At 39.0% G+C, this 23,584-nt stretch overlaps 3 protein-coding genes across 3 annotated transcripts; 2 read left to right on the top strand and 1 right to left on the bottom strand.

Annotated features, from left to right (window-relative positions):
• The first annotated feature begins 106 nt into the window (after window positions 1–106).
• Window positions 107–8,122, top strand: LOC131782064 (solute carrier family 49 member 4). The gene is made up of 11 exons (XM_059098777.2): window positions 107–414; window positions 1,007–1,097; window positions 1,222–1,496; window positions 2,160–2,222; window positions 2,595–2,724; window positions 3,000–3,046; window positions 3,449–3,510; window positions 4,371–4,438; window positions 5,114–5,232; window positions 5,751–5,933; window positions 6,572–8,122. The coding sequence occupies exons 1-11, from the start codon at window positions 129–131 to the stop codon at window positions 6,820–6,822; spliced, it is 1,575 nt and encodes a 524-aa protein (XP_058954760.2). The 5' UTR covers window positions 107–128; the 3' UTR covers window positions 6,823–8,122.
• A 1,345-nt stretch (window positions 8,123–9,467) lies between these two features.
• LOC131782166 (uncharacterized) lies at window positions 9,468–11,926 on the top strand. The gene has a single exon (XM_059098887.2). It carries the CDS (start codon window positions 9,542–9,544, stop codon window positions 11,246–11,248), a length of 1,707 nt encoding a protein of 568 aa, XP_058954870.2. The 5' UTR covers window positions 9,468–9,541; the 3' UTR covers window positions 11,249–11,926.
• Window positions 11,927–15,657: 3,731 nt separating this feature from the next.
• On the bottom strand, window positions 15,658–19,289 carry LOC131782156 (cytochrome P450 3A2-like). Its single transcript, XM_059098875.2, has 2 exons — window positions 18,583–19,289; window positions 15,658–18,078 (listed from the first exon to the last, which is right to left on the bottom strand). Exons 1-2 carry the CDS (start codon window positions 19,094–19,096, stop codon window positions 17,087–17,089), a joined length of 1,506 nt encoding a protein of 501 aa, XP_058954858.2. The 5' UTR covers window positions 19,097–19,289; the 3' UTR covers window positions 15,658–17,086.
• Between the last annotated feature and the right edge of the window lie 4,295 nt (window positions 19,290–23,584).

Raw genomic sequence — 23,584 nt, 5'->3', positions numbered from 1 at the left:
ATTTTCCTCTGGTTGCACATTTCCCGTGTATCCCCTCCCCCACCCTCAATGGAATTGACAAAAAGCCAATCGGACAGCCCACTGCTATTAATAAGCGAGACTCGCATTTCAATCATAAACAAACGAGCATGGCCGATAAGGTTCTGTCGGTGAGTCGGAGTTTTCTCTCAAAAAAAGATAAGGACTCCGTCACAGACTCCTGCTCCGTGTACAGAAGGAGATGGTACATCTTGATCGTATTCTCTTTGATCGCTGGAGTGCAGGCAGCGGCTTGGAACACGTGGGGTCCTATAGCGGGATCCGCTGAAGATGTTTTTGGCTGGAGCGATGGAACGATCGCGCTCCTCGAGAACTGGGGGCCGATCGCCTATATTGTGTCCTTCGCACTCTTTTCATGGCTTTTGGACGTCAAAGGTGTGCGATTTTATTATTTTTCTCGTCATAAAATCATGCTTCGATGGTTGGATAAAACATGCTTTTGCACGCATCCATTCAAATGCACACCTACGGCTCGTACACGTGTGTTTGTTTCGCATGGAGTGATTTTATGAATACAGCACCAGATGCATGAAAAGCGATCAGATTGTCTTATGCCTTCTTGTGTGTCATGTATTATTTAGACATTTTGGAGCTTATGTTGTTATTGTACTGTAATCCATTACGTCATATTCCGCCCGGATTAACAAGCAATTTGTAAAACAATAGGGAAAGGTTGATCTAATTAATACTGCGTTGTGGTTCGACTTCGGCGGAGACATGCCGTGATATTGGCTGAGAGAGAAATTGAAAGTAGAATGTTAAATTTAGTCTACTGTAAGGCACAAGTTGGTAATTGTGTAAATGATGTGGCAAAGGTTAGCAAAAAAGCTGCTGATGACAAACATTGTGTAATGCAATCTTTTGGTTTGGGGGGAGGGGGGGTGTGTCTCTTCCCATCTGCATTTTTTGTTCAGGGGTATTGTTTAATAATGATTGAAAATTGTTGAATGATGTGATTCTGTTGTAGGTTTAAGGATCTCAGTTCTAGTAACAGTTGCACTGATGTTTGTAGGAACAGGGATTAGGTGTATCACATCAAAACCCAAACCAGCAACATGGTATGTCCAATGCTATTGTAACTGGTTAAAACATTTGCTGATCTTATCAAAGACTTGGAATTTTTTCTTTGTTATCAGATTTTTAATACCTGTAAAGCAATTCATTTTTTTCAATTTTCAATAGGCTAATACACACGGGTCAATTTTTTAATGACCTTGCTGCACCAGTTGCCATGGGTGCTCCACCCTTGGTGTCCTCTACATGGTTCCCCCCTAATCAGAGAGCAACAGCAACAGCAATCTCATCATTAATGAGTTATGTTGGAATATCAATATCATTTGGAGTAGGGCCTTTTGTTCTCAACCCCACAGAAGTTGCAGATCCTCCCTTGCCTAATGCAGATATTTACAATAACTCTCACAAGGACAGTATTTATTTGGGAAATAATAGCACAAACAGTTGAGTTCTCTTTGTCATTTTACTTCCATTTGGTATTAATAATTATTAGTAGACATCTATCTGTTTGCAATAATGATGCACTACAGTTTTAAGACTAATGATGATGAAGAACTAAGGTTGGTAATGCTCTCATGTATAGGATATTGCGAGGAAGTGAGGGCATTTCCTATGCAAACAAGTGATGTTTGAAAGTTTGTTTATTGGACAAGTCATAGCATTGTAAACTGATCTTTGAAAGCTTTAATTCTGACCAAATCCCTTAGTGTACTCTATTGTAGTAAATTTATGCATAGTAATCATAATAATTTAGCAGTGGTTATTCCACAAGGTGGCTCTTTCTAACCACTGTTTCCAGATCAAATTGGAATGCTAGTTTTTGTGGAGGAAGGAAAACGGGAGGACCAAGAAAAAACCCTCAGAGTAACGTTGAGAACCAATAACAACCCCAACCCACATGTGACACCAGGTCTGGGAATCAAACCTGGACCACAGCAGTGAGAGGCAAGCGCTCTCACCACTGCACCATCTCCACTCATCCCAATACATTCATAATTGACCAATCAGGCAGAAGATATTTTGTTAAATGTGTTAATAATTAACATCTTTATTTAGCTACTAGACAATAATAAGTAATATAATTTGGTTGTTCACTTACCACACAGAGATGTCTTGGGATGAGGCTCTGTCTACTGCAAGGTGGCATATCATGCTTTACATGTACATTGGTTAGTAAACAAAGATTGTGAAATTTTGCAAAAGTTTAGGTGCAACATAAATTTGTGTAGCCTTTTGGCAACCAGAACTTTTCTGAATTTGTTTATTGTCCTGAACAATGGTATAAAATCAATCTGTCTGCTGTGATATGAAGCAACTGGGGTAGGAGAATTATTGATTTGAGTTCTCCTGGATGATTATACCTTTTTATCTCAGGTTTCTAATCCTTTAACTCCAAAGATCTGATTGTTAATTCTCTCTTCTAGCTGCTACACATTTTCTCATAAGCAAGTTACAAGAATTTGGTTTTAGATCAAGGTAACAACTTCTACCTGATAAGTTTGAATAATAAAATGCCTAACCATCTCTTCTGAATCCCACAGAGTTTGGATTGGTGGCCTTCTTGTTTCTGTGTGTCTTGGTGTACTTCCCAGCAAAGCCCCCCAGGCCACCCAGTTTTTCTGCTGCTAAGAAAAAAGTTGACTATGTGGAAGGTGGAAAAAGACTCATGAAGTGAGTCTTAACTTTTTTTAAAGATATCTCAGTATTTGACATTGTTTTTTTGTTGTCACTGAGCCTCTCTAAGAATTACCAGGACCCTCTGGATGAATCTGAATGGGCCACCCTGTGGCCACCCTGTGTAGTTTACCTTACCTTATCTTACTTTACCTGCAAACATTTATAACATGAAACCAAATTGAGTACTCAGAGAGAGTCAGAAAAATTGTTTGAAGATTTGTAAATGTTAGGCTATGCTGACCCTATTGCTTTTGTTGTTATTTTTGTAGAAATTGCCAGTTCTGGAATTTAAACATTCTTTATGGAGCAACAACAGGTAAATTTGTAAAACATAGCATTGCAAACAGTCCATCATACCCTCATTTGTGACTGAAAGAGGGTTGTGTATCTCAGCAAGACCATGCAAAGGGAGTTTCACAGAAGGAAACATAGTATGGTGTCATATTTTCCTGTAAAATTCACCTCAGGAAAGAAAATTTCCTGTCCTTTATTTAAATTGTTGTTGGCTCTTTTGGTTTTGCCCACTTGACAGCAGATTAAATTAGAAAAGAAGGGTTACTTGCAGAAAGGTTAAATCCATTATATTGGCTCTCAAGTGTAAAGTCCTGTTTATCAGTGAATTCAGAATGGTACAGGTGTTGTAAGAAAGAGACACAAAATGCAAATGACAAGTTTCCTCTACATGCTTAAATTCTTATTGATAATATTTTTCCTCCAGGTGTTTTCAGTGGATGGGGAGGAGTGTTGGCAGTGAATCTCTTGGCATTCAACTTAAAACAAGTAATTATTTTTCTTGCTACTCATTAAAGAGCTTTCTCTTTTATAAGCTTAGCTCACTCCAGTGGTTGCCTATTCTAACTTATTTTGATCAATACTTAATTTCTGGTAAAAGTTTCAAACCTGTCACCTTTATCAGTTTGCTTGATCACCAGCTGTTTCAAGGTAGGTTGTTGTGGTAGAACAGAAAAATGTCACAGTACACATGACAACTGCAAAAGGTACTGTGGTGATACTCAGGGTACAGTTCCTTGACCTCAGGATTTCAGGGAAATCTGGAAAAATGTCACTTTAAGGACAAGGCATCATGGGTTGGTGAATTAATTGATTTATTTGACTTATCATAATTATTCACTGATCACCAGATAACCTTTTGACATGGTTGCGTTCACCTTATTTCCGACAACCTTTCATAAAACAGCATAATACCATTCTGGTATTAACCCTTTAACTCCCATGAGTGACCAAGAGAGAATTTCTCCTTAAAAAAACAATACAATATCAACCAGAAAAGTATCATTTTAGAGATAATTAGTGGATCCAATACTAAATTCTCTGAACTAATATTGTTAGAATTGTATGGTTGACAGTAAGGAGAATTACAAATTTGATCTGGGAGTTGAGAATGAAAGCTTCCCTCAAAAAACTTTTTGCTGTGGAAATTCAAAAATGACTCTTACTGATCAGTGTTAGTATGTTATTTATCTGATAATTTAAGATTTGCTAAATTGCAATATTTTTTGAGTCCTTTTCTGAGCACATCCACTGCTTATCCTCTTGAGAAGACTCAATCATCAAATTGGTGAATAATATATAAATAAACTCAAGCTAGAAAGAACAACTGATATTTGATTTATTTTAAGGATACTGCTGGTTGGATCGGTTTCTATGCCAACATCACAGGTTGTGTCTTTGGATTCATCATGGCAAGGTATTAAAGGGTGGAGGGGTTGGATTATTGGTATAGGTTGCATGCGACATAGAATTACATGGCTGAGAAGGACTGAATGGCTTGAAATTTGTTTTTATGACGGGAGGGGAGGGTTAGGCACTGGTGAAAGAGATATAGGAAAGTGATTGAGGCTAGAATACTCCTCTGTCTCTGGAAGAGTATTCTGTGATCAGGGTCTATTTTTTCTTTTTGTGTTTTTATACCATGACGAAAGATAGGGAAAAACCAGGAGTAAACGAATGCCATCCTCCACAATCATCATCTTTAAACGTAACCCGCCCCCTTCCCGAAAATCATTTTTTTTTTCTCTGTATAAATTGATACAGAGTGAGATCCATAAGCTCTTAAAGAATTCCTTGAAATATGTTAGAAATACACTTGAAAGACTTTTGCCAGCTCGCAGTGTGGGTAAAAACTATTTGAATCATGTTCTACCAGGTCTCGGGATTTTTTTTCTTTTCTATCTCTTTTTACGTCCTCTGTCCGAAGCAGAAATGCAAAAAATAACAACAGAAACTCTGATGCCCTTTGTATCTAGACAAGGGAGTGCTCACAGTTTATCATTAGGTAAAAGATGAAAATTGTTATAACCTAAAAAATGAATCATAGGTTCAATATTTGTTATTTAGTAATGTAAAAATTTCCTTTTTCTAGGTTTGCTGATGTGTTTACCGGGCACATGAAGTTATTCCTTATCTTCCTGTTCCTGGGTTCTACTGGCTCGTTTTTGTGGTTTTCACTTCTCTGTCAAAGATTTATTCCATTTTCAAAAGGTGCGCAAAGTTGATTATTCGCGTCGTGTACAAGGATTGCACGTGCTCGTGTATACTGTTAATAACGAAACCTAGTTTTTTTCTGCTCGAAAAAACGTGGTTAATAAGATATATATTTTATCTCTGGGTTCAAATAGTAGGGCAAGAATGGTTGGGCGTGGTAGGGGCTCCAGGCATTCAGATTTGACAGTCCGTTGCTCCACCAACTAAGTGACGGTGATAAGTTGGTTTTATCGACTGAGTTGACAACGTGAATTGGCTACCGTAAAGAGTTTCCAAAGCTGACTTTTCGAGCGTTAGCCCTTTGTCAGAGCGAAAGACGAAGGCGCTGACGAAGCGCTAACGCTCAAAACGCCACCCTTATGTAAAGGACGGAGAACTCGTTGGCGAGTTAGGCCATACACTAGTTTTCTGTGCGACAAGCGACACATAAACGATGATGTATGATGTACACTCCAACCAACTACTTCTCACAACGAAATTCTTCCTCGTTTAAATGCTGATTCATTTTCCTTCAGTGTGGCTGTACATCTCCGCAATCCTCGGTGGTTGCTTTATCAATGGTTCCATCCCGCTGTTTTATGAGCTCACGATTGAAACAACGTATCCTATTGCGGAGGGAATTCCTATGGCTGTGGTGACTACCTCTAATCATTTATTCTGCCTGCTGTTTTTGGCTGCATTGATGATTCCTGGAATAGGTGAGATGACTATTTACACTACAGTAATTTTTACATCGTATTTAGTGGCGTACAACCAAATTCATGCTGGCCAGTCGCATTATTGCCATAAAGCACCAGTACGAACTTAGAGTACGAGTTTAAAAAAAACCTAACTTTCTAAACCATTATAAACGCGAATTATATAATAAAGAGGTTTAATTTTGCATCTGGTTGGTTGAGAGGATGGCGCAATAGGCCAATAACATGGCAAAGTAAAGAAATATCAATGACTTTAGAGAGGGTGGAAAAGGGTTATACGTGACGCATGATGAAGGCCACAAATTGATATGTGACGTGTGAAATTTACAGAAAGATTTGAGTGATTCGTAAATTGATGAACCAGCGTGAGGCGTGATATGCCCCCTGAAATATACGTGACCCGTGAATACGTGATCTACAAGGTGTTACATTTGCGCTTGCTTTATTAAGTGCGACCTGGCGCGCCTTTTGTATCACAAACTATTGGAAGAAAGCGTCAGTGACGTGTCTCGACGTGATACTGCGCTTGCGCAATTCAGTTAAGTTTATATTTAGATGAATCTGTTGTACTCTGAAGACCTTCTTGGAACTGATTTTCGATATGAAGACTGAATTCTCTACCTGAATCTTCCATTTAGGAACCTTGTGGATGAATTGGTGTATGGTGGGAATTTGCGCTGGATGTATTCCTCTTTTACTTCTGTTTAAAGAAAAGTACTCTCGCCTTGAACTGGATGCAGCAAATAGGAAAGCGAAGCGTACTGGAGCAATACAAAACACAAGGCAGGACGAGGAAACTCCGCTCATATCTTCGGTGGAAATCGGTTATGGCGGAGGTGAAAAAAATGGAGTCCACAACAGGAATGGTTCAACAACTTCTGAAGTTTAAATGCTGTACTATAGGGCTATTGACAGTGGTACAGACTTTAGAGCAATCTTTGCATCTTTAAAAATGATAACCTTTAAAATTCAAATGGAATGAAATACCCAAAATAAGAATCTGTTCGCTTTGTATGACGTGTACTGAAATACCCAAAGTAAGAATCTGTTCGAGAAGGGGGTTCGCTTTTTATGACGCCGTGAGGGGCTCCTGATGACGTGTACAAGGGTGTGTGGTGCCACAGATTGTCAATTTAAGTCACTTGCTTTTTTTATTTTTTGTTTCTTCTTTTTTCAAAAGGTGTTTACTTGGAATTTTCCTGGCCTGGATTATTAAGGATGTTTGTTTTTAGTACTGCAATCTGCAATCGGGCGCTTACTCAAGAATTCCTATTGAGCAGCCCGGCATTAGAACGTACAAATTTTGCCTTCCCTTTTTCCTGTCTATCTTGTAGTGATTTGCCCCAGGTAATAAATTTTCAAGATGTAAGACTCCAAGGGTAATCAGTAATATGGCAATCATGAATTAATCCGGTCAACCCTTTGACCCATAACAATAGTAACTTGCGTCTTATTCCCCCCCCCCCCCCGCTTTTAATATTATCCCCTGAATCGATGGTTAAGGCACAAGAATAAAGCAGATTATTACCAACGTAAGAAGCACTTAGTTCGTAAAGAAATTCTCCTTGTCAGCACCATAGGAAATACATAGAGAACAGTATGGAGAATATGCATACTGATCTCAGGGTGCAATGGGGTTGATCTTTTCTTGATACAATGTATCGGGGAGGTTTTACTTGACAAATGTCACGGAATATACTTTGATCCAAATCTAGTTTTAATTTTCAATTAAACTGAGATGAACCTTGTAGCATCCAGTTTTACAAAATTACTATTGTCGTATTTGCTTCCTCCTCCGGAATGTATTTTGTACATGTACATGAAATGTTTAATTGCTGTTTAATCTTTCCATTTCGAGGACGCTATTATTTGTGATTCTGTTGAATGTTCACCGTAGTATAAGATCAGATTCTGATAGTTGACATTTCAGCTATTTAATGTGTTAATTTAAAACCCTATTAAACGAGATGACATATTTATGATAAATCTCCTATTAGTTTGCTGGAAACAACATTGGTTGTGTTTCAGTGCATGCTCAGAGAATAATTTTTTGTAGTAACGAAAATAGGTACAATGCGGTAGTTAAATGTAATATTAATTTGAAATCTTCCTGTCGATTTATGAGCGGTGGATTTTTTTCCTTTATCATTTACGGAGGAAAACGTTTTGGAGTACAATTCAATTTATAGATCAGTTATGACCACTTTGTTCTTCCTTAACGAAATCCGCAGATCGCAGCTCAAAAACTTGCCGTTTTGAACCCTCTGAAACCTCTGCATTGAGACCTAGACACGGAGAAGTTTTGGAGCATTGTGCTCCCATGGACAAAATTCGACAAAACGCAAACCTCATAACTCAGGTGACGAAGACCGAATCCAATGAAAGTACACGACACGAAGAAAGATCACGTCTAAAAAAATCGTGTAGATATCGAATTGTCAAACGGGTAGGTAATTTAGGTGTGGCACAGTTTACCACTCCCTTCCCCTTTTGAAAAAATCCTTGCCACGCCCCTGTCACATACATACTTCATAGTCTGCAAGTTGTTGAAAAGAACACCAATACCGCCTTCTCGTGTAACCCGCTGACCAAATTTCAAAGTGGTGGTCGTCCGCGGTTTTAGTGTTAGTGAGTGATACCAAGTATTGCGGATATTTTGGATAAGATAATCCATAAGAAGATAAGATTGAACGGAAATCTGACTTATTCCTTCTGAGAAGTAAGCCGACTTGGAGCCGGTTACCATCCTCCAAATGATGCCATAAAAAAGTCACTATCTTATATGAAGCGTCTGCTTCGTAGAAAACTTTTGTCATGAAAGATGTGTCGGTCAGTTAGATCGAAAAACCGTGACGTTTTATTTAAAAAAGTTATGCTGTATCCTTTTTCGTGCGCATACTTATCTCTTTTGGCGTGCAGACGTCTCTTCATGCTAATCAGTTCCTCTGCCGTTATTTTTTTTTCTTTTTGTTTTGTTTGTTAGCTTTTTTGTTTTGTTTCGTTTTGTTTTCTTTTTTATTTCTGGTTAAAAAAATTGCAACAAGCGGAAAAAGAGAGTCCATGAAAAAGCCTTTGTCTATGTGTCGGTAAGGTGTGCACGGAAGCGTCGCTTGTGGTTTTCTTGCACTCGCGATGATATGAAAAGGCGCCTTGCCTCTCAACGCTCCAAAGAACACTCAGAGCCGCCTGCTAGACATGTTGTGGGAGGTGTCTGCTAGCTGTTTCATTACAACAATGGAAACTTGTTTCTTGATTAATTTGGAATAAATGAAATCGTAACGCGCTGAAATGGAGCCGCCTGATGTAACTTGACCAACGGCGCACACCTAAAACCACAGTTACTGAGGAAGTGATCAAAGAATCTCAAAGAAAGTCGAATAATTAATCAATGGCCATTTTAAAGTCATTAATTAAACTGACCAATCATCCGAGCTAAGACAATAATAACCGGCTTTGGAATGCGTGACGAGCTAAATTTAGGTATTACAATTAAAATAACATTCATTTCACTCAGACAAGGAAAAACAGATTACACCACAGTCCGGTTCTTTGATTGGATTGTTTGAAGTTGTTATTTTCTCTAGCACAGCTTTTCATCCTCAACACAGATGAATTCTCCGAGGTATGAATGTTCTCAATGTGGCGGCTCGGCTTGCGAACTGAAATGCCTTCCGTGTTCACACACTGTGTGCACTCATTGTTTTCATATGCAAAACAGTCATGCGACTGCTGCTTCTGTTAATTGTACGTGCCCAATCGACAAACACGAGTTTCATTTGGCTGATGGCGGCATTGAGAGCTTTCCTACCAGGGGTTTTTCGGTTGAGGTTTCAAACAATCGAGCGTTTAATGCCCAATCACAACCAGCTCACGTCGAGATGGATGCACTGTTGACATACACACAAGAATACAAAAACGATTTGTCAATTTCCATCCGAGACATGGAACATGCCATTCATTCGTCATTATCAGAGCAGGAGGTTCGTGTGAAGGAGGAGATCAGACGAACTGCCGAAGATCTGATCGAGGTTGTTCTGGCGAAAGAGAAAGAGTTGTACAGAGACGTGGATCGATTTATCGAAGCAGAAAAACGAGAGAAGCAGCAACAATTGGCAGACTTCTCTCTAGAGGCTCATCACATCGTGGAAGTAGTGCGACGACATCACGGCCAGTTTAAACAAGTGAGGGATAATCCTGCGCTCATGGATCAACTGCAAACGAGCCTTCAAACCGTAAATGAACGCAAGAGCGCCCTCATGGAGGAGAATCGACGTTCTTCGGTCAAGCTTTCATTTAAAATCAACGAGAAGTGTTTTGAGGAGCCGATTGGGAAAGTGGAATGTAGAAGGAGCAAAGGTCCCACAGGAAGTGATCAGCTCAATTCTCCTTTGACGATACCTGTGCGCCATCTGTCATCAAGGCGGCAGTCCTCGAGCGAGCGCAAGAGAAAAGCAGGACAAGTTATTAAAAATATCGTTCCACCAAGCCCTTTAACTGAAAAATTCCGTCCGTGGGCTGTCTCCGTAAGTGAAAGTGGCCACATTGCTGTCGTAGACAGAGGAAATAACTGTATTCACATTTTTAATCCGAGAGGCGATTTCTTACGGCACGTAGCCAAACCCTACGGAAACCAAAGCAAGTTCTTAGAGGTGTATGGCGTGACATTTTTATCACGCAGTACTTTTGCAGTGGCCGAATACTCGCCGTCAACCGGAAGTGGGTGTCTCTTGGAAATGGATATTTCTGGGGAGCACTTGCGCGTGATTGGGAACCTCAAAGGGCCTGCCTATATCACTGCATTCAACACCGCCTCACGAGAAGGGAAGAAAATCATAGCAGTTTATTACACAAACAGCTTGGAGGCACCTGAGATATTTGGCGACGAAAGCAAGCTCGAGCTACCATTGCAAGAAAATGACAATGGCTTTCTGTTTCATCCTCAAAAAGGCGTCTTTTTGAAGGACAAACTCGTGTTTTCTGACATAAATGAAAGGAAGAACCAAGGATGCGTGAAAGTCTTCGAGTCCCAGGGTCAATTTAGCCATGAGTTTGGTAAACAGCCTATTTGGAACGAGGAAGGCTTGGGCCATCCTCTGCGTATTGCAGCTGACCCTTTAAGCTGCAAAGTCCTAGTTTACCACCAGTTTTCCAGCAAGATGATGGTGTATGACGTCAATGGCGCATGCGTGTCGGAGTTTCGTACTGTATCTGGACTTCTTGACTTTGTTGTTACAGCCGATGGCCACGTGTTTGCCACGTGCAGCAACAACAGTGAATTTCCAAATTCTCTAATCGTTTTATCTTATAATACTTAAGAGATGAAAATTTCATCGACTGATATTCAGCGTTTTAAGGGCGATTCAAGGAATTTTTGATTGGGGGGGGGGGGAGGGGGGGGTTCAAATTAACTGAGTTGTACTCGTAAGACAGGAGAGAATAAGGCTTCCCTGTTACATGTTCTCTTTAGGAGTAGTAACGGAAATCCAACGAACTCCATTATACATTTAGAGAACAAGGCTTTTGACTCACCGCTTATGAAAAGAGCTTATCACTTTGTTATGACTTATGACAGCCATGACAGGACGGTCGACCCCAGAGTTCTTCGTGTGCGGAAAACAGAAGCACTGGGGAGTAGAATTGTACATTACGAGTAACAGTGTGCGCTCACAGGTCCTAGATCTATGATTGTTGTTGTTGTTGACACCGGCCAACTTCTGCCACGTACTCAGGCGCCATTTCTCATTCTCGCGAACAAGGAAAGGAAATAGTATACGCGCTGGCGATACGGTTTGACTTACAGGGTGAACCAGGGTCATATTTTTCTCAAAACGAATGATGCTTTGGAATAAGAGGAACATTCTCCTTAAACTCTGCGGTGTTTTCCTATACATTTGTGTTTTGTTCCGTTTGTTGCCTGGAGGCAAACCAGGTTATATTAGTTGCATCAGAGAGGATGTCTTATTTAGTCAAAAAATGGAAATTAAAGGCAATACTTTGGGATGTTTGCTTCATTTCCTCAAGTTGTAAAGCTATTTTTTTGCAACCAGTATCTACGCAATTACCTTTAATTTTTACAACAGCCCCGATGCCTCTGTCTCTAACACCCTTTTTTATTTTTTCATTTTTTTCTATAGAAAAACGTGTTTTTCTTTCGGACTTGTTGAAAGTCAGCCTTCTTTTTTTCTTTTATCAAAATCATTGAAAACATCGGTTGCGCAAGGTCTCTCACCCTATCCCACCCAACCAGAAAAATAAGTCTTGCATGTATACTATGTTTTCGTCTAAATGTGATTCGTGCTCTCTGCATTTTTTCGGCGTTTTTTACTCTCGCTTATGACTTAGGAATGAGATTTTATTTCAGCGGCCCAATTTGTGTTTTGTCATGGAGACTGGTTGTTTAGGTTTGTTCACTCATTTAGACAAGATCCTTGTTTCGCATTGTTTCAACTCGTGATACTATTTGTCATAATCAATTTGCTCCCTATAATATTGCAATCGTTGCAGGAAAAATGAAACAAAATGATCATTTTGTGAGGGTCTCAATGGGGTAAGTCGCTGGCCTTAAAACGGCCAAAAACTTTGACGATTAGGCGAAAAAATTGACAAATTTTTAACCGTTAGTCGTTAAAAAAGTTAACCGTCAGCCCTGAAATGGCCAACGTTTAACCTTCCTTCGTAAAAGCCGCCACCCCGTTGAGATTCTAACACCAAGAGTTTCGTGTGGATTGTTCGCCTTTGTATTATTTTATGAATAGTTGAATGTGATCAGTTTTCGAGTGTTTTCGCAATATCCCAAATGAGTTGTTTCGTCTCGGTCTATAACTCAATTATGGTCTGAGTTTATTTCAACTAGATTGAAAGCTGCTAGCTTCGACGTGTCACGCAACGCCTTTTATCAGCTCTCAAATATGGATGACTTGGAAATTTTGACGTCGGTATTGGGGTGAAAAATAATTTTTTGCGTGAGTCCACAACATTTTGACCACTGTGATGACGAATATTGTTGTCGCTAATAGTACTAAGCTTGACCACTGTCGATTTGTTAATTTTCGTTGGAATGTTTGGAAAGTTGATGTTTTTCTTCATAAAATGAAAACAACGTTTACTACGGTTACTAAACCACCCAATCCAAACTGAAAATTAACTCTTGCACGCGATGCATGCATATGTTTTGACTTTGAAAACGTCAGTTATCGACTTATCTCATTTTGTAATTTATTCATCCTTTTCGATGTCGAAAATACTGCTTGTTTTTTCGTATTGTTGTTTGCCTCATAATAAACAGTCCCAAATTTTTACCTCAAAAATACATCTTAGTTATACTGAAACAAACTAAATGCTAAAGGTAGCCATTCAAATCAGGGAGAGTTAAAAAAAAAACAGCCTTTAACTAATCGTGAATTATTTTTCATTATATAAAGTGTCTCGTCAATAAATTATTTTAATCAGTGTTAGGCATTTAGACAGCATGATCATGGTTGATTCATCAGAAATATTTACTTAACCTGTGGTTAATTTATTTACTGTTTTTTAGATCTTCTTTGTCCTTGACCTTGTCGCTATTTTTTTCTAGTTCCTTAGGTTCCATTCGCACACTTATGACGTATCTTACATCCTATGGCGTCGCTAGAGAATTGCTTTTGCCTATAGTCTATGGTGATAATTGTCTTTTACTTGATGGAATGACGCAAATTCCGTGTTTTCAGCGTGAGTGCAAAGATAATTTAAGTGGCCCTAATTAGTAGCGAGCTGTGGGAAACATGTCTAGGATCAGAGATTTGAAGAAAGAATTTAAGTTTCTGCGGAGATTGCAAAGGGTATGCTATGCCTAATTTACTCTCATTAATTCTTACGTTAGCATAAATATTATGTGCCCAGTCAATTGACGAAAATAGAGCCACCAGTTGTTAAAGATTGAATTTCAAACGCTGAACCTTGTATTGTGGTAGCAAGCAGCGCGTACTTCACCATTCACGTAAAGTGGAGTTTACCTGTTTCCGGATTGAATGAATCTTCTGATGGACATGTTAAATAAAATTTTCTAAGTTCATAATTTCTTCTTTTTCAACCCACACAGAATACACTGGATATGTACGGTACGCCGAGCAATTTCCGAGACCAACGTTTACTGTCAGTAGTGGATCAAAAAAGAATGAGATTCATTAATCCAGGAACACCAGCTAACCCTTGGGAAAAAATGCAGAAAATTGTAAGGATGAGTTAAAAATCAAATTTTACGAAAGGTCGGGGTATGGTATCAATTCATAATCTCAATCGAAGATTCAAGTAAGAGAGACTTATTTCAATTTGATAACAAAATTTTTTCTCGATGAATTTATGACACTCGCTGATCAAGAATAAGATTTAAGACTGATGCCAAAACTGTCCGTTTTATTGAAATTCATCTCGGCGGTTCACATACCTTAGTCAACTTAAAAAATATATTATAAATGGTTATTTTTCACTTGCCTGCCTATGCAACTCAACACTCGCTCTATTTTTGTTGACGTCCTATTAGTGCTTGTTGGACGATTATTTTCAGATGTTTCCAATAATTATCTTAACCATCTGCAAACATTTTACCTCTAGTCTGGAGAGGATTTGCCCGAAAACACAGAGTGGATCAATACTCTTTCCTCCAGAAAACGAGTAAGTAATTATTGACTGTTCACATAAAAACTCCTCTACTTTCTTCAATTTTTTCAAATCTTATCTCAGTCCATTAGGTTCAAAGGGTTATTAGGGCGCAGTGGAGTAACATGTAGAGCACTGTTTGGAAGATCGTAGATGTTTGCGCGTTTTTTTTCCCCAAGTTTTCTTCGTTGAGCATGGCGGTTGGATGAATATTTTCTCTCTTCTCTAAAGTTCGGGGAAATTGACCCCACTAGATCTCAAAAGTTAATGACATGAAACTTCCTCTAACATACGTTGTCCGCGTTAAAACCTGCAAACGAATCTATTTGCACACATATCAGCTTAGAGGCATTATACCTTTATGTGAGAGCAAATTCTCTCACTCAGATTATTCAAGTTTCAAAGAAACATAAAGCAGCTTGAAGATAGAATTGCCACCTATTCTATCTTTGAATTTATTGCTACCTATTTTATCTTTATGTCTTTGAATTTAATCGGAAAAAATCAAGTATTCTACTTCACAGGCTCATCTAAGGAGCGAGAGAGACTACAACTGGGAGATGGCGATGCGTAGTGCGAACAGCCAACCCAATTGGCTTAAAAACCGACGAAAAGAACGCAAATCTTGTTTCTTAGACATGTTCAGGAGAATGTCCATGAGTTTGGTAAGCAGGCAGAGTACTGATTACCTTTGGACAGGAAATGTTATTTAGCCATGTATTGCTATCCTATGAACGCTATTCATTTAAGTTTAATGGACAACAATCCAAAGAAATCATTACGACCCAACAGAACCAAGGTATCGGTATCACAGGAGTCAAGGGTTCAAATTCCGTACAGGACTGATCGCACTTTTTTTTTTCAGGCCTTATTTTTACTAATGCTCTAAGAGTGTTCATTACTGCGCAGATCGCTTTCGTAGTCACTTCCTTACCCGCAGCACACACATATGATGTTCATATATTGGCAGTCAGTTGTATAACTGAACACAATTTAATAGCCTCAAGCGCGGGTAAATGCAAGTGACTCTGCTTAGCACGACTTGTTTTTTTTCTGCATTCAATCGATTGAAATGGTGGCGCGAGATTTTTAGATCAATCACAGAGCGTAAAATAAAATGTCCGGATTGCGCTCACACTGCACGTGAATTAAAAGGGTTGTTGAAAGAATCACGCCATTCCCAATTTTGATTTTGAATTTGCATAATTATCGCGTCTGGAACATTCATTCTGTTAATATCTATGGCCTGTTTTACTTCTCCTACTTATTCTCTAAGATACAAATCTGTTAATACCACTTTCAGCCTTTCAAGAAGAATTCGAAGCAAACCAAGTTGAAAATTCCTGTCATCATCATCACTGAAGCGACTGAGGACATTATAGCATGGTAAGGTTTGCCTGATTTAAAGTGTACTGAAAAGATAACTTGAGTTTGGCTTACAACCGTAACTGCTCTTTTGTCTAAGAACCTCGTGCCACAAGTATTATTTGAGAGCATAGTATCCGATCTCCAGGCAATAATTATATTGGATGTTTCGGAAGTGTCCAGAGTGAGTAGTCCCCTCCACCAACTCTGGTTTAACACAGATACAAGGAAAATAGATCTGCTTTTCTTTCTTCGTTTTCACTCTCCTCTCTATGCCGCCTGGACTGTTTCATCGCGCGTTCCTGCACGAACGTTCGTCGGCTTCTCCCCTCTCAATAGCCGTCCAATCTCGATTTGCATTTCTTAGAATTTTGAATGGTTGCTATCAACGCACCAAAAAAAGTGATTTGGTGACAACAAATCGAGTAGGAGCAGAACATGAGTCGGTAGTGTGAGGTCTGGGCATACTATGCATTCTCCTATTTTAACTGCACCTGGCACTTGAACTAAGAAAGAAGAGAGAGAGAGCACTAGAAACGAGTTAGCTTTATTTCTATGCCTGAAAGAGATACTCCTTTTCTCAGCACGGCTCTTCTGTGTATTCAGTTAAATCAGTTCTTTTCCTTATCTTTCTTGACTTTTTATCCAGTATAACTCTCAATTTTTAATTTCTTTTTGCAGATATAAATACATGTGAGCCTTTCCAGTCAACAGAATCCTGTTCAAAACAATTCCAGTACTTGGAAAATCTGAATGTGTATGTGCACTCCAAAATCCTTCGACTTTCTCCTCATTCTGGTGAAAATAAAATTATTTCAGGAGCCATCGTGATGATTCTGACAATGCTCATACCCAGACTTTCCACGGCCAAGCGGTTTAAGTTACACGATAGGATCTGGGTACGAGATTAAATTCTAACAGGAATTTGAGAAATTAAACCTGACGTTTGACTACCAAGATCTGATTTGTTGTTGGACCAAGGGGACATTTTTTACCTGATAAGTTCAAGTATTCCTCAATACCTGTTTGCTGAATGTGTGGATATCATAGAAAGAAGTTATATGATAATCACTTCTGAATTTCAGATCTTTTGCAATCCGCGTTAATTTTCTCCATTCCTCATCATTCCTACTTCTTTTCCGTTTCACCTGATATCAAATTAGACTTTTAACTCGCTTGACCCGTAAATGTATCCCATCCCTCGGGCCGAGGGTAACGCCCGAATGTAATATTAACGGTACCTGTGTATCAGGTGCTCGAACAAACTTAAACTTCCTCAAAATCCTGACCAAGGCGACTTTGATTTCCATCATGGCATATTTCATTCCAATACAGTTCCTTGGACCGGCGCCAAACGGAAGGAATTGGAACGGGTGACGCGCTTCCTTGGCGGGTCCCCGGAACCTCTCCGGGTCATATACTTTGGGATCGGGCCACGCTTCGGGATCGTGGTGAAGCGCGTAAACCGGTATGGTAACATCCATACCGGCGGGTATTGTGAGGCCTGGACTTATTGTGCATGTTTCTTCGCATTTCCGATTAAAGATGTGAAGGGGTGGGCAAAGCCGCATAGATTCGTTCATGACGCAATCGAGATACTCAATTTCGTGGACGAGATCGTACAAAGGCAAATCGTGGTAAGTTTGAATGGCAATCTCTACCTCACACCTTAGTCTTTCTTGGACATCAGAATCCATAGCGAGGTGATATGCAGTGAATGCCAGTGTGCTGCTGGAAGTTTGATAACCCGCCAATAAAAACGTAATCAACTGAGCTATCACCTCTTCATCGGACAGTTTGCTGACACCCTGAGCTGCAGGTTCATCGTGAGCGGTTAGCAGGAGCTGTATCAGATCATTTCGTCCCTCAGTAGCATATTTTTTCCTCTCTTCGAAAATCTCTTTTGCCGCGCCCACGAAGAACGCTAAACCTTGCCGAAAAAACGCTATTATTCGCCTCAGTAAAGAACTACAGGGGAATATCGATAGATAAGGCGTCAGCCACAACCTACGGAACAACTTTCGTGCCTCTTTTGTCACTGAGTTCTGTGGATCTGTCTGAATGTCAGTTTTGATTCCAAAAGCAGTTAACAAGATGACATCAAGAGTTAACTTGCTGAACAACTCCACTACTTCTACACTTTTTTCTAAAACAAGACAGCAACAACAGTTAAAGCTTAACAGAATTCCCGCAATCAAAAGTTGTCCATGTCCTTAATCTTAATCGAAGCGAAATCGTTTCCAATAATTTCAACTTTAAGCGCACAAAGTTGACTAAACTAATAATAAGCTATGCATTTATTAAGTGAAATAAAAGAGGTTTTTGTTATGGTAAAAAGTGTACTTGACATAAATTAACCAAAAGAACAAAACACTAAAATGCATAGAAACAAACAATCGAAAAGGAAAAGTGCAGAAAGTTTATCGTCAAATATTAACCGAGAAAAGTATTCTTCAGAGAAATTGATTAAATTTGCTCAAATTTTTTTGTCTTCCTTTTAATAGGAATTCTTACCCCGTTTGGTCCGTTTGCTTTCGTATGTAAATTATTATTCCCGTGTAGAAGTCACAAAGTAACTCTGTCTTTGTCACGCAATTTGGTCAAACAACGAAGGGATTTTCAAAGTTGTTAGATATACTTTACTGCATACCTGCGTCAGCTACTTCATCTAACTTCATCATCAGTACATTCACTGCATCGTCCATAAGTGGAATCATCTGTTTCATTTTACCAGTTGTGTACGATGGTGACAAAATGCTTCGAATTCGCTTCCACTGATCGTCCCTGGCTGCCAAAAGGCCACAGTTAAGAGGAGGAGGAGGTTTAACCTCGTCCGATCGATTCCTGAAACTGGTAAATTCCTTTACTAAAATTGTTTTTAAGACCTCTGGCTCAGTGATAACAATTGTGGGCGATCGACCCAAACACACCGCAAAGATCTTTCCGTAGCGCTTCATGTTCTCTAACAACATGACATGCAGACCACCAAACTTGTGCACTTCGAGAATACTTCCCAAGAATGGCCATGGCTCAGGTCCAGGTATACCAAGATTTTTAAGAACAGAAAACCGATATGTTCCGCACCAGTATAGCAGCCAGACAAATGTTACCAATGATCCGAAAGTGAAGCAAAGGTCACGTAGATTTAATTCAATATCCGCCATTTTGCACACGTTACTCTCGCTGTCAGCGTGTAAACATCAAAACTATTCGTGGGAGAGCAAATAATCCACAATAAAGTTCAGGCGTGCCATGACACAGTGGGGGACGAAACGCAAATTGTAATTAAATCACGCGACCTGTGGACAGCGCAATATGGACGTGCCCAAACAAATCGGTTGACTAGCACAAAACTGTCGGAAGTACTTAGGGAGACACTCGGGGAGTGGGAAGGGAATCTCATCGCTCAGTTCATTTTTCTTCAAGACCTCCCCCCTAATCCCTTTCTTCGACGTACACCAGGGTTGATACCTGTGTTATGCTCATCTACTTAGAAGCGAGCACAACAAAAATTTGACTCGACGTCCAGAATAACGATTTTTGTGAGAGATAAACGCGTTCTCGCCGCTGTTTTATCAAAAGAAATGATGAGTAATTTTATTGGCAAGCTATTGCTCTTTGGAGCGATGCAACGAGCGACGAGAGACATGGGAAAATCCGTGGGTTAAACAGTAGTTCGATTGTTAAAAATCCAGAGGTTTGTGAGCCGCTACTTGTCTCTTCTAACTTTTTGGAGGATCGCGTGAACAACAATGAGATCACGGGAACTTAAGGAGAAGCTGTTTGCATATTGCGTTGTGCTTTTTCTTCAAGGGATCAATTTGTACGTATTCATCGTCAATGATGGTTCAATTTTGGATCAGTTCATTTTCACCGATCACAATAGAGGAGCAGCGTAGGTATCGGAGCAACTTCAGAATACCCCGCAACTCATTTACATGTCATTGAATAAGAATAGCGTCTATTGTGTTACGCCTCGATCTTCAAAGCCTCCCGACACATGTAAGTGAGGCGGACCAGAGTTGCGGGGTATTCTGAAGTTTAGCCTAGGTGTCCAATCACTTTGAAGTAGCAAGATGATTCTGCTCATGAGGCAAACCATTTCATTCTCCTGTTGCCTTGAGGTAGCTGTTGTAGTTCTCCTTTGCCTGAAATACTGATTTCAGGCGATACAATATCCTACAGCTCGCTATCAAACTTAACCCTTTTACTCATGAGTGAGTGACTAAGAAAGAATTTCTCCTTACGATATCAATACATCATCGTGCAAACAAGTGATAAGAATGAAGATAAATATTAATAATTTAGAGGATTATTTAGTCTATTCGATAACAAATTCTCCAGACTAGCATCATAAGAGTTGTTTAACAGACAGTAAGGAGAATTACTAATGAGATCTTGGGAGTTAAAGGGTCAACAAACTTTTCCTTCTGTCAAACCACCATCTGAAAGTACTAATGTACTTGAGCTGAGCAACTTAGTCAAGCTCCAACCAACACAAAAGAATTATCTTCACCTACTTAAAAAAGTGTTAAATAATCAACTTTTTCTCTGGAACCCACCACTGCCAAGTAACCATCTTTTGTTAAACAATCTACTCCAGCAACTGAGCCTCATGATGCCAAGCAACCATCTTCTGTTAACCCTTTAATTCCCATGAGTGACCAAGACAGAATTTCTCCTTACATTATTAATACTATGTCAAGCAGATTAGTGATAAGAATGGAGAAAAATATCAATTAGGGGATTATTTGATGATCTAATACCAAATTCTCCAAACTAACATCATAAGAATTGTATGGCAGACTGGAAGGAGAATTACTGATGAGATCCTGGGAGTGAAAGGGTTGAACAACTAACCCCAGCTACCACCACTACTACTGCCAGGCAAAAGCCATCCTTATCTTGGGTTCTACAATCAGCCCCAAGGACCAATATTTTTACTACCAAGCGAACATGGTCTGTTTAGAATCCAGCCCTAGCTTCTACTCCTACTACTTCCAAGTAACCACCATCCTCTTCTGTTATCGAGCAGCAAGCTCCAGCTCTAAAATTACTGCTGCTAAGCAACCGACTTCATCCTCTTTTACCATGACTGGTTCCCAAACTTTTGCGAATAAACTTACAATTACCAAGCATTCATCCTCACAACAAGCCACAATTACTACTGCTAATCCTGTCTATATATTTCTGAGTGGAATGTTCAAATCCTAAAGCCTTTTATGGACCTTTCTACTCAACCTGACTTTACAAATGAGTTCATTGATGAATGTTTGTTAAGATGCCTTACCTCTTCAGCTGGATAAAAAATCTTGGACCCTTTCTAAATGATGTGATTGTCCAATGACTACTCAAGTGACATTTTCAATCATTCAATAATGATTCAGACTGATTATGGTAAAAGTATGCTATCCTCCTAGCACTCATTTGAAGAATATAACCTGAGAACAAATGAGCATATTCAGAACTTTGATGGCAACGTTTTTTTTTTTTTTTTTTTGTGCATTTGTGGCTTGGGTGATATCAACACAAAGAAAAAACTCAAGAAGGTGAGATTCTTTACAGGCTCTGGTTTGTTCTTGATTCAAATGGGTCTTTTTACTCTGTATTCTGCAACTGCAAGTGTGGAGCAGATCAAGAATGTAGACATTTTGGGGCAGTTTTTGATGGTTTTTTTTTTCAAATCAAAGAAAGTCTGTCCCCTGTATGCGTGCATATTAGAACCCCAAACCAACAGCTACACACAAACCAGTGCCTAATTCAGAAATTAAACTTTCTTTACAGCACTGCGAGGAAAATGGTAGGAAAAATGATCCCCCTATGAAGATTCCTGGATTGATTTCTTTGATCCTAGACTTAGGAAACATGGAAAGGAAACAGTTGCTAAACAAGATATTGAATTTGCAAAGCCCTATTCTAGAATTCTTGATTCTTCACCATCTTCTAAAGACCTTCATGATAATGAACAATCATTATTATCTTGAGCAGAGGATTCTGTGAATAAAATCTGTAGAAGATTTTAAAGAACATTCAGTTAAATTGTGTTGAAGAATTTCAGACAGCCCTGACATTTTCAAACAATTGCTGAAAGAGTGTCAACAAAGCTGATGTGGAGCACTACAAAAAGGAAATCCTGCATGAAATAGGACACTATTTAGGTATGATAGAAATATCAAATCACTTTGTATAAGACAAAAAGTTATGGAAAAACTTTTTGTCCAGATTTATCTCTCATGGTCAACATTTTTACAGAACAAAAGGAATTTAAGGAAACCCAAGTTTACTCTGAATCCATGTAACATGGTATAAAAAATGAATATAGAATGAATTTTACCCCTCAAACATCAGTGGAACACATTGCTGTTTGTTTGAGCTTGAGGAGCCATGTCTCTTTATAGATGACTGTTTACATATATTTATTGAACCCTAACATTCATTTAAATATTCTCTGTACTGTTCCCTATACTTTTCCTAAGGTGCTGACAAGGAGAATTTGTTTAACAATCAAGAGCTTCTTAAGTTGGTGATCATTTCCTCTATTCTTGTGACATTAATGTTTGATTGAGGGGTGATATTGTAAGGAGAAATTAGATGATAGTCACTATTGCGGTTTTAAAAGGTTAATGATATGATGGTGAGCTAAAGAGTTCTATCAGGTGATGATTGATGAGGGTCAAGCCTAAATCATTCATCAGGGAAGGACATTGAGGGAAAATAATCTAAAGATTTTGGTTCAAATCTACTAGATGTTGGAACTTAACATCATAGCGCGCTCATATTATTGCATCGTTTCCAACTATACACTGGAACACTACTAGTAAGTAAGTAAGTAAGTAAGTAATAACTTTATTTAACGAGGGTAAAGACATTGATTACTGGTCACCCAGTAGTTTTCATAATGGCCCTCCTACAATTAAAGAACTAAAATGTATCGATTGAATAATTGACTACCTTTATAATCTACAAACTAAAATTACATTAAGAACTACTATTAATACAATATTGATTGATTTACTACTAATAAAACTAAAAAGTTTTACGAATCTTAAAATGATCAAGAAAAGAAGTCATACTATGGTAAAATTTAACTAAGTAATTTTTAAAATTAGTAGGAGAGAGTGTCTTTGGTTCGGGATCAAGAGCGTTCCACAAACGGCAAGCGCTTGAGTGAAACGTTCTAAGGCCAGAGTTCCTTTTACAAGCTGGTGTTGTAATATTGTTATTAGAAGCGGATCTCGTGTTATAATTATGGGTGTTACTTATATGTTCAATATATTTATTAAAATAAGCCGGGCAATGTCCTTGATTTATTTTATGAAGCAAATAAAGCTTCCTAATACGTATGATATTGTCTATAGGCAGCCAATGTAATTTGTTTGTTAAAAAGCTTGACTGAGTTTTCGTGAGTATCAGCATCTAAAATAAGCCTAGCACATCGTTTCTGTAGTCGTAAAACTCTTTGGAGATTGAAAACTCTTTGGAGATTACTACTAAATTATTGGTTCCCTTAGCGCTAACTGGAATGCTTCCTTTACGCCACTACTTTAGAGAGGCATTTTTAACTTTTGGCAAAGTAATAAGTCATCCGCGACCTACGACCCGTGAACTATGACACACCACCTGCTACTTGCGACTCATGACCCGCCAATCTT

Source organism: Pocillopora verrucosa, chromosome 10, assembly GCF_036669915.1.
Source record: "Pocillopora verrucosa isolate sample1 chromosome 10, ASM3666991v2, whole genome shotgun sequence".
In the NCBI taxonomy this organism is placed as follows: domain Eukaryota; kingdom Metazoa; phylum Cnidaria; class Anthozoa; order Scleractinia; family Pocilloporidae; genus Pocillopora; species Pocillopora verrucosa.
This window is presented reverse-complemented; position numbering and strand designations above follow the sequence as displayed.

What these genes read in the sequence shown, in the direction of transcription:
- LOC131782064 (XM_059098777.2), top strand. Translation starts at nt 129, where the DNA reads ATGGCCGATAAGGTTCTGTCGGTGAGTCGGAGTTTTCTCTCAAAAAAA. An exon ending in ATGGCTTTTGGACGTCAAAG is followed by an intron (nt 415 to 1,006) that starts GTGTGCGATTTT and finishes ATTCTGTTGTAG; the next exon opens with GTTTAAGGATCTCAGTTCTA. An exon ending in TTTGGATTCATCATGGCAAG is followed by an intron (nt 4,439 to 5,113) that starts GTATTAAAGGGT and finishes TCCTTTTTCTAG; the next exon opens with GTTTGCTGATGTGTTTACCG.
- LOC131782156 (XM_059098875.2), bottom strand. Translation starts at nt 19,096, where the DNA reads ATGGCGGATATTGAATTAAATCTACGTGACCTTTGCTTCACTTTCGGA. An exon ending in AGATGAAGTAGCTGACGCAG is followed by an intron (nt 18,079 to 18,582) that starts GTATGCAGTAAA and finishes GTCTTGTTTTAG; the next exon opens with AAAAAAGTGTAGAAGTAGTG.
- LOC131782166 (XM_059098887.2), top strand. Translation starts at nt 9,542, where the DNA reads ATGAATTCTCCGAGGTATGAATGTTCTCAATGTGGCGGCTCGGCTTGC.